The sequence below is a fragment of the Arachis duranensis genome, chromosome 6 (assembly GCF_000817695.3).
Source record: "Arachis duranensis cultivar V14167 chromosome 6, aradu.V14167.gnm2.J7QH, whole genome shotgun sequence".
NCBI classification, from domain to species: domain Eukaryota; kingdom Viridiplantae; phylum Streptophyta; class Magnoliopsida; order Fabales; family Fabaceae; genus Arachis; species Arachis duranensis.
The window spans coordinates 53,551,644-53,562,911 of record NC_029777.3 but is presented as its reverse complement, the minus strand read 5'-3'; the positions used below and the strand labels follow the sequence as shown (position 1 = coordinate 53,562,911).

At 37.7% G+C, this 11,268-nt stretch overlaps 1 protein-coding gene across 1 annotated transcript; it reads left to right on the top strand.

The window, feature by feature from the left end:
• Window positions 1–316: 316 nt before the first annotated feature.
• On the top strand, window positions 317–4,872 carry LOC107493865 (pentatricopeptide repeat-containing protein At5g12100, mitochondrial). Its single transcript, XM_016114900.3, has 2 exons — window positions 317–2,893; window positions 3,137–4,872. Exon 1 carries the CDS (start codon window positions 369–371, stop codon window positions 2,745–2,747), a length of 2,379 nt encoding a protein of 792 aa, XP_015970386.1. The 5' UTR covers window positions 317–368; the 3' UTR covers window positions 2,748–2,893; window positions 3,137–4,872.
• Window positions 4,873–11,268: the final 6,396 nt, after the last annotated feature.

Here is an 11,268-nt window from a genome sequence, read left to right as displayed (position 1 = left end):
GTGGCCCGGCCCATGTACACCCCTAATCCAGATATCATAATGACCAAAAAAATATAATCCATTTAGTCCAAAAAACTAATAAACCGGATCTTAAGATTTACATCAAACCAGACCAAATTTAACCGGTTTGCAATTTTATCAAATTTTGAGTCAAATACATAATTTCCAATTCTTTTCGTACGGATTGAATGCTGGCCATTGAAATGGCATCTTTTTATCTAGTCCATCATGATCCAGAAAATACTTTTTCCACCAAAGACAAAACCTTAACAGTTACGGAGGTTTTGATGTTTAAAAAAAAAAAAAGTTACGGAGGTTTTCGAACTTAACGAACGCAAAACCTCGCTGAGAATCTGAGAGAGAAACAAATGGGATTGAGAAAGCCCGGTGCTCTTCAACTTGGTGTTCTCCACAATTACAACCTCGGCGTCAATCCCAATATCTCTGTCTCTCATTCCCTTCCCTTCTCCTCCGAATGCCAACCCCAATCGAACGCACTCTTCGACCGCGATGACCCCCAAGACCAGTCAAAGCTTCAGAAAATTGAAAAGTTTCATTCTTTTCTAGAAAAGGGTAGCACCATCACCGCCAAGAGGTTCCTTAAATCCCTTGTTCTCTCCAAAACCCCATTCTCTTCTCCCTCCGAACTCCACACCTTCGTATCAAAACCCCTCTTCTCGAACACCCTGTTATGGACCTGCTCAATTCCCAAATTGGTCGACCAAGCCACCGAGTTGTACTATTCAATGAGAAAAGATGGTTATGCCCCTTCAATCCGCTGCGTCAACCGTCTCCTTCATGCTTTGCTTGTTTCCAAGCAGTTCGAAGAGGCCCTGAGTTTGTTCTCGGACTTTGCTGGGTCTGGTATGGGACCCAGTGCAGAGTCGTACAAGAACGCTGTTTATGCAGCGGCCATGTTGAAGGATCTGAGGAAGTGTTTTGAGTTGATGGCTTCCATGGAGAAGCAAGGGGTGACCCCTTCTGTTTTTGTGTATAATTTGATCATTGGGATGCTTTGCAAAGTGAGAAAGGTGTGGGATGCTCGCAAAGTGTTTGATGAAATGGGTGAGAGAAATCTGGTTCCGAATACTGTTACTTATAATACCTTGATCGATGGGTACTGTAAGGTGGGTCAATTAGAGGAAGCTTTTAGCTTGAGGGAGAGGATGAAGACCCAGAATGCGGACCCTAGCCTTCTCACCTACAATGCCTTGTTGAGTGGTCTTTGCGGTTCTGGGAGGTTGGAGGATGCGAGGAAGGTGTTGCTAGAGATGGAGGCTGCTGGGTTTTTACCTGGTGAGTTTCTGCGTGTTGTATTTGATGATGATGATGATGGTTCTTGGGGTGAGAAAGTGTTTGGCAAAGCAGAGTTGGAAAGGGTCGATGAGCATACTTGTTGTATTTTGTTGAATGGATTGTGCAGGGTAGGGAGGGTTGAAAAGGCCAAGGAGATTTTGGCCAAACTTGTGGATAATGGCGTTACTCCCAGCAAAATATCATATAACATATTAGTGAATGCATACTGCCAAGAGGGGGACATAATGAAAGCTATACTGACAGCCGAACAAATGGAATATCGAGGGGTGAAGCCTAGTGCTGTCACTTTCAATACCCTGATTAACAAGCTCTGTGAAACTAAGGACTTGGACCAGGCAGAGATATGGGTGAAGAAAATGGTAGACAAGGGTGTTTCCCCCACTGTGGAAACTTATAATTCTTTGATTAATGGTTATGGACAAATGCAGCATTTCGTCAGGTGCTTTGAGATTCTTGAAGAGATGGAAAAGAATGGGATAAAGCCTAACGTCATAAGTTACGGTTCTCTAATAAATTGTCTATGCAAAGACCGTAAGATCCTTGATGCTGAAATTCTCCTTGCGGATATGGCAGGCCGGGGGGTTTCACCGAATGCAGAAATATACAATATGCTTATTGAAGCCAGTTGCTCCTTGAGTAAATTTAAAGATGCCTACAGATTTTTTCAGGAAATGCTACGAATTGGAATAGATCCAACTCTTGTGACATATAATACACTGATAAACGGACTTGGAAGGAATGGAAGGGTAAGTGAAGCTGACGATCTGTTTCTCAAAATGACTAGCAAGGGACATATTCCGGATGTAATCACATACAATTCGATTATCTCAGGTTATGCAAAGTCTGGAAACACCCAGAGATGCATTGAATTGTATGAGAAGATGAAGAGATTAGGCTTAAAACCTACAGTTGGTACCTTTCATCCTTTGATCAATGCATGCAGGATGGAAAGTGTGGCAACAGCAGAAAAGATGTTTCAGGAAATGTTACAAATGGGCTTACTTCCAGATCGAGTCATATATAATGAAATGATGTATAGTTATGCTGAAGATGGCAATGTTCTGAAGGCAATGTCTTTGCACCAAGAGATGGTCAATCGGGGAGTCAACTGTGACAAGGAAACTTACAACTGCTTGATCCTGGCATGCCTCAGATATCAAAGAATTTCAGACGTAAAGCATCTTGTTGATGATATGAAGGCTAAAGGACTAGTTCCAAAAATTGATACATATAACATTCTGGTTAAGGGACATTGTGACCTAAAAGATTTCAGTGGTGCTTATTTTTGGTACAGGGAAATGTTTGACAGGGGCTTCATTCTAAATGCTCGCATCTGCTATCAGCTGATAGCTGGTCTTAGAGAGGAGGGGATGCTGTGCGAGGCTCAAATTTTATCCTCAGAATTAAGTTGTAGAGAACTGAACCACTAGAAAACTGAGAAGGGAAACCTTTGCTGATGCTCATTGAATACGATTGGAAAAGTGAATAAACTAAGCTCGAAGGGCCTACAGTGTTTTATATGTTGTAAATTACATTTTGAAAGTGGCTAGTGAATCATTTACACAACTTCATGATGGTAAGCCTATTCACAATTCTATTTATTTACAATTATCTTTAGTATTTAGTTGTCTGTTTATAATTCATATTTAAAAAAAGAAACTAATTATGCATTAATGGATAGAAACATACCCTCTGCTTGATACTGCTTTTTTTGTAATCAGCTTTTAGATTTTCTAATTTTATGCATAAAAAACCCTAGTCACAAACACTTTGCATTGCAACTTCAACATTTCAAAGGATCGTTTTTTTCTTCGTACAGGAAATTGGCTGAGAGATATTTCTTCCAGATGCTGAGAGAAGTCGGCTTCTCAAAATGTAAATTGAAGGTGGTGGAAGGAGAGTCTGAACTGGTAAACATTTTTTAGCCATAACTCATTGCTGATATTTGCGTGGGAAGCAAGCTTACTCAGGTTGGAAAGGGAAGCTAAATAATCATTTTTTAGGTTAGGATTTGGAAGGAAGTCTTGCTTCAATATCAACTGCAAAGATATTTCGTAGATCACCCAAATCTGGTCTTTTTCACTAGATCATGCATCTCCTAGCTGGAAGTCATTTTTTATGGTGGTTTGTGATGGCTGAAATTCTAACTTCATTTGCAAAATGGAACAAAATATTAATAAATGGTCTGCAGAAACAGTGTCACAAATCACAACCTTGCCGGAATATGACAAAGGAGACTGAAAAGTTTCAGCAATAATAATTCCAAATTTATGTTGTGCACCCTCTTGCATAGTGATATCAGATACAATTTTGTAGTGATATAAATTTACAACTATGGGTGATAAATTCGAACTCATCAACAAATTTAGCACCAAAGTTTCCAGGAAGTCGCCCGAAAATGACAAGGGTTGGGCTGAGATTTCAGAACAGAAGAGAGAATAGTTCCAAGACTTGTATTTATTGTGTGACATGCCCCTTTTGCATATTGAGATGAATGAAAGTGGATAGAATTTCGGTGATTCTGATGATAAATTTGAAGCGCTTAGTAAATTTTGCATAAAAGTTTGGTATACCTGACTCGTTTAGAAAGAGATCTTGTCAAAGTTTGGTTTCATTCTCAATTAGGGTGTGTTAAAATCGAGCCACATAGATCAAAAGTTATCTGATGATTCAATTTTGAATAAAGTACCAATCCGGTTTTTGTCTATTTGCATGACTGTCAATGCGATCCTTGACAAAAAAAAAAAATGATTCACTTCGACCCCTGACTCTGCTCCGTCTGTCAACGTGGTTCTTTTGTCACTTTTGCTGTTAAGGAGTAACAAAACATGTTGATGTGTCTTATTAAGTTGCTGAGGTGGAGGGTTAAGGTGGTGAGATAGATGTTAGATACCTACGTGGCTTGTTAGAAAAAAAAGGAGTTTATCTGTCCTGTTCCATATGAGCACAAACGACGTCGTTTTGATGTCCCTAGAAGACGTTATTAGATGATTTTGGTCGTCTCTCTCCCTTTGTTTCATGTTTGGAACCCCAAAACTCCATGAGCAGTAGAAGAGAGCATCAGAATGGGGATGAACTTGAAGAATCTTTAAAAATTGTAACTCCACCTTTACCTTGTCCACTTGGTTTAGGAACAACATATCCGGTAGGAGTATTAGATACAAAGTTGGAGGAAGTTGTGTGTTGGGTGAAGTAAGAAGTCCTAAATAACGGCCAATGGTAGGAGGATTATGGAGTAAAAAGTCTTAAATAAGGGCCAATGGTGGGAGGATTTTGTAGTAAAAAGTCCCAAATGCACCACAGAAGCTGGAACAAATGTGAAAATAGATGGTAGCCTAACAATTGGGTGCTTCATCCTTTGTGATGTATTGGTCTGTGGGGGTGTGGGGTGGGAGGTTCACGTTGATGGTCTCAGATGCCCCCTGTAAACAACAAACTTGGCTTATATATCATAAACTTAGTTAAATGTTATAATGATATAGCATAATTTAATTGTGATTCAGATTACAACATTTGCTTGGAGAGCATATTGGAAAAGTGAAATTGCATCCGTTTGTGCCATTAAATTTTTTTTAGTTATAAATAATATACAATTCGCATATAAACAATGACAAGATTATGAACACAACCTTGAGACATATAATCATAAACCTACTCACTACTGGATCCATGGTAGTTACAGCAGAATTGGTACTCTAACTGTTTTTCTTTGCTCTTTGAATCTGTATAAATCATTGTACAGATATGATCAATTAAACATCGCAGCATTTTATTTACAAACAATTAAACCCCTAACCAAAACATAATATGACACCTAAATTTCCAACTTTTTCATTTATAGGACAAATCAAATACTAAAGTGATTATACCTGTGTGGTGTTGGTAGAGTCCACTGATACAACATTCTCCTTGCTAGCTCTTCTTTTTGTTGATCATAGGCTTCTAATTAAGATCCTTAGAGGATTGGAGCAAGGTTTGTTGTAATGGTCCTTTTGGCCACGCTTATTATAGGTGAGTTCAAATGTCTTCCTGACCTTGTTGGAATGCATATCTCTCTCAACAGGATCAATTCTTCTCTTCATCTTTGAACGATGAGCAAGTTTACTAATTGTGGGAGGTAATGATTTGGTGAATTAGTTACTATCCAATAGTCTTCACTGCTGACTAGTTTGTTGCTTTGTGAATAGTTTGATCCATTGTGAGCTATCTGTGAACAAAGTCCTGTGGCCTGAGTTCTGTCTTAGTCATGGCTGCAACAACACGAAACAAAGGGAGAGAGACAACCACAATAATCTAATAACGTCTTTTAGGGGCACCAAAATGGCTTTGTTTGTGCTCACCTGGAACACGATAGATAAGCTCCTGCTCTTTGTAACAAGTTATGTGGGCATCTAGCATCCACCTCCCCACCTTAACCCGCACCTCAACAACTTAATGAGACACATCAACAAGTTCCATTACTCCTTGACGGCAAAAGTGACAGAAGGGCCCCGTTGGTAGACGGAACACTGGTTAGGGGTCGAAGTTGATCTTTTTTTTTGTTCAAGGATCACGTTGTCATTCAGACAAATGGACAGAGTCAAGGACACTTTTAAGTTCAAAGTTTTATAGAACTAGATTTTGTCAAAATGTATTTTATGATAACAGTCATTATCGATAGAATTTTTTTATTATAATAAATATAAAACAAATATATTAGAAGTTTGAAATTTATATTTGCTTATAAAAATATTCTCAGTTGATAATAAATGTGGCTAATTTTTTGTAAGATTGTAGAAAGTTTGGTGTATCACTTTGTTATTAGGTGATTTGGTATTTAACAGAGTTTTAAGAGCACTCTCCTTGATTTTGGTATGCAACCGATTATGCCTTAGAATGTTTACACGTTCTCCTATACACCTAACATGTTTGCCCTAAGAAGGATGCAAAGTCTTGACACTAAGATTCATCTTCTTGAAAGTGGAGTGAAAATGAACATCACCATAACTCTTGAGGTCCATTAGTACCTTTTGCATCCAAAAGTCGCCCAATGTTTGAAGAAATTACACCGAATAATCAAGATTTGTGGTGGGCAATTTGGCTAGAAAGGAATGCCAGGATCTTTAAAAATCAGGCGTCAGATGTGGTGGATATTATAAGCAGGTCTTTCAGTTTTTCTGATGAATGGATTGGGGATACACCCTATAGTTGTTGATGGCAACGCCGAAGATGACTTGGGGTTTCTAGGTTTTTTAGGTCTTTGACGTGTTTGTTGTTATCTGGTTTATTTGTTTTTCAATGCTCCACCTTGTGGTATTGAGCTCTTTGCACTTCAAAAAAAAAAATAATCAAGATTTGTTTCTATGCGTTCAAAACTGGTAAGAGTAGAAGAAATTTCAATAACCGAAAGTAAAGGTAGTGGCAACGGAAGTGAGTTGTTCCATAGCTATCAAAGCTTGGATCCTACATGCTCTTGTAGAGTTAGAAACACCACCACCAACAAACCCTATTGAGATACAATTAATGAGCCTCAGAGACTCAGAAAAAAGATCTGTCATTAGATTTTTACTTGGCCTTTTATGATTAGAATTCTGACTTCTACCACATGGCTTGTCGGTGGAAGAATCTATAGATCAGTAAAGCTGATGCTTTTTCCCTAAGTATTTATCGAGGTGATCTTGTTGTGCCAAACGTTCCATGAAATCCTTGGTGATGACACATTCATCAGTAGTATGATTATACTTTTGATGGAAAATACAATATTTGTCTTAGTATGTACTAGCTTTAGGAGGAGGCTTCATGAACTTTGCATTTAAGATGTCCTTGATGATGTCGTCCATCCGCATATTAAACTTGGTATGATGGTCATATGTAGGACCGCGGAAAAGGACGACGACCATCACCTCAGTCCCGGCCAAATCGATGTTGGCCAAGCCTGAATTCTAAGGAGATGAGCAATGGGATTGTTTATGCATCGAGTTTATTCCTAAATTTCCATATAGCCGACCACTTTCTCACGAAATTTAGCCAAAGCGTGAAGATGAACATGTGGGTTAAATTGAGCAAGATAATCTTGCAAGGTCTCATGCGACTTTGTCTAATATTAGGAAGATAATCTAAATTGCGGCTGTAAATGCAAGAAGATGAAAATTGATTGATGAAACATTTTCTAAGATTCAAAAAACTAGTAGTAGATCTTGCATGTAAAGAGAAAAAACAAAGAAAAGCATTATCTTCAAAAAATGTAGGAAAAGCTCTACATAAAATAGGATTGGAAGAACCATTAGAAAATCATCATAGAGCAGAATTTAGCGATGTGAAGTTTGAGATCCTCGAAAGCATCATATGGCTTTAAGGTTGTTGGCAAATTGAAATTTGTAGGGAGAGGAACAATCATAATATCCGCAGACATAGGGCTAATATAGAACACGAGATCAGGTGGGTTTGAAGACGTTGCTTTTCACAAGTTTCTAAAATATGGGTTCCAGGTTGAGTATAAAGATTACGAGAACCGAACCGGTCAGTAAATGGATTTTTTATTTTTGTGAGAGAGAAGGGAGAAGGGGGGAGAGGGAGACATTCGTACGTGAGGGGACTGGGTTAAGTTAAGTTAGTGGGTTTTTTGTTTTTCCTGGGCATCAAAACGATGACGTTTCTAGGGGTATATGACAAAAGTGGAGCTTTAAAAAACTCGCCCGGTTCGGCCAGCTTGCCAGTTAACCACCGGTTCGACCAGGTTTTTAACCAGTGTTTTGCAGGACAGTTCTGGAGATCAACCGGACCGGCCAGATAATCGGTTCTTGATTAATCTGGTTGAACCGGTCAGTCTGGTCTGATTTTCAGAATCCTGATCAGTTTATTGATTAACTCTCGGTTTGATCAGTTTTAACTAATTTTTTACAGGATGATTTTGAACCTCAACCGAACTGATTAAAAAATTGATTCTCAGTTGATCTGGTCAAACTGACAGATCCAATCCGTTTTTTAAAGTGTTGGTCGCATTCTCATCTAAGGTCAACAAGCTGGGTTGGAATGCGGATGGTACTGGCCTGCATTTCCATTATCATTGCCAATAACTCAGTATTGGTGAGAGGAGACGGAACTTCATCCATTTTCTGCAAATTTTGTATGGAATTAGAATGATATTCTTCCCCATAATGGGTACCAAACTATTCTATGATACCTAAGTTCAACCAAGGTATAGCACATATGGTTCCTGGCTGTTATGTGACACCATAGATTTCTCTCTACAGTAACATGAGTACTTGCAACGTGTTTCAACCCTCAAGTCAATGTGTATTCAAATAGTATGTTTAGATCTTAGAAAAGGATCATATATTTACTCTATCTTTTTCTCCTATTTTCATGTAGTCTTGTAGTTGGTTTAATGATGTGTTTGTTTGAATTATGTAATTATTAGAGTTAAGTACTTTTTTCGTCCTTAGTATTTTGGGTAAAAATTAAAATCGTCCTTGACCTTTTTTTTATTAAAATCATCCTCAACATTATTGAACATTTCAAAATCATCCTTTGAACATAATAATTTTTAAATGACACAAATACCATTTGCTTATTAGCACTACTCAGTTCTCACCCCACCCACCCATTACCCCATCCATCTCCAGTTCCCATTTAAAACTAAAAAACTGAAAAACCAAAACAAAAAAAGGAGCAAAAGAGGGAGAAGAAAGAAAAGGAAGGTAAGAAGAGCGTGGCGACCTTCTGACATCGGCGCCGGCTTCTCTCTCCCTTTCCTGCTTTGCTAGCTACACCTTCCGACTTCGGCACTGGCTTCTCGATGCTTCATGAATCCATATTTTACGATATATTTTGGTTTGATTTGAGTTGATTCTATCACATAAACCCACATTTATTCACCTAAATAGCATGCTTTTGAGATTTCTTCCTAAATTGTGCTTGAAAATGAAAACATGCTCTTTTGCGCTTAATTTAGTCAATTTTATTCACTTCAATCCCATTTGGTACCTTGATGTATTTGTTAAGTGATTTTAAGGTTTCCAAGGCAAGTATGGGTTGAAGAAGTGAGGAAAAGAGCATGCAAAAGGGAAGAATTCAAGAAATGAAGGAATTGGAAAGCTGCCAGCCCTGACGTCTCTGTACTAAATTAGTCATAACTTGAGCTACATAGGTTCAAATGAGGCGGTTTTAGCGGCATTGGAAAGCTAACGTCTGGGGCTTCAAAATGATATGCAATTTACTATAGTGGACATAAGTCTAATTGTGCATACGCATAGGTACTTGTCCGTATGCACAAGTCAACTTTCAACCAAGTGTGCGGACGCACGTGACCTCATTAATTGCAGCTTGCTGGTAGCAATTTTTGGGCCCCCGAAACCCAAGCCAACTCATTTTTTGAAGCTATTGAAGGCCAAATTGAAAAAGGATGAAAGGGGGGCAATTAGGTTTATCTTTTATCATGTTTTAGTGTAGTTTTCTACAAAGAGAAGCTCCCCCCTCTCTCTAGAATTAGGGTTCTTTAGTTTAATTTCTTGTAATTTCTACTTTTAATTCTTGCTTTCCTTTACTTTTCCTTGTCATTTATTGTTATTGCATCTTTCTTCTTCTTTATTTCTCTTGTTATTTTCTTTATTTTGCCATTTTTATGTGATGAACACTCTTTGTTAATTTTACTTTCAATTAATGCAATTTATGTTATATTTTCATTTATTACTTTCTTTAGTTGCTATTATGATTTTCTTGCTTTTGGTGGTTAGAATTTATTTTTATTGTAATTTAATATTATTTTATTCTCATGCACACCAAGTGTTTGATAAAATGCTTGGCTTAGTTTTCACTTAGGTTTTTCTCCACTCGTGGCTTGAAATTGATGACTTTGGTGATTCTTGAGCCTTTGATGTCCATTCTTGTTTGATATATTAGAGTAGTTAGTTGATTTGGTCTCCCTTGACTCTATGTGACCCCTTAGCGTTGACATAGGACTTAGGGATTGAAATCAACTATGCCTATTTGACTTATCTTCGATGTAAGGTTGACTAAGTAGGATTAACTCTTCATAATCATCATATGTTTGTGGTAAATGTCTAGGATATGTAACCTTAGCTCTCAATTACTTTCCAAGAGGTTTTTTTTTTGCATTTGAAGTTTCCTTTCCTTGCATTTTATTGCTTTTGACTTCTATTGCTTTGATGTCTAAATTCTTGCATGTTTAGTTTCCACACTCTTGGTTGAGAAATTGGGTGTTTGGGTGGAATTGAGTTGTGGATGTCCATTCCGTAAGGTGTGGGAATGGCTAATTGGTTTGGTTTCTATTGACGCTAGTCTTTCACTAAGTAATTAGTGAGTTGATTAGGACTTATGGATTGAGATCAATTATTCCCTTTTGACTAATTCTCATGGAAGATTGACTAATTTGGATTGATTCCACACAATTGCCATGTTTGTGGTCCAAAACTAGGATAGGAATCCTAAATTCCCCAATTCTCACCAAGAGCCCCTTTTAGCACTTAATTTCCATTTTCATTTCCTTTACTTGCTTTCTTTTAATTCCTTGCATGCCTATTTACATCCCTTGCATTTTAATCTCTTGTTTCTCTCTTGCATTCACAGTTCCCCATGCTCTCTCTCATAGCCAATAATTGTACACTTAATTACAACTCCTAGGGAAGACGACCTACCGAGGTTTAAGTACTCTCGGTTAAGTTGAAATTGTAAACATTTGATGTAGGAATTAATTGTGGGTCTAGACTATACTTTCAACGATGGAATTCTATTTTGTAAAAATCTAGATCGACGATAAATTTCATACATCAAATTTGGCGTCGTTGCCGAAGAGTTGCAATGGTGTATATTTTTGGCTATTGTAAATATGTTAATATGTAAATAGCTTATTTTTGGTTGATTGTACATATGTTGCCTGCTTGTTTTTAACTATTGTGAATATGTTAGTATGTGAGTATCCTTTTTTTTTGTTTGATATTGTGAATATGTTTT

Excerpts from the sequence above, each read along its gene's own strand:
- LOC107493865 (XM_016114900.3), top strand. The coding sequence starts at position 369 with ATGGGATTGAGAAAGCCCGGTGCTCTTCAACTTGGTGTTCTCCACAAT.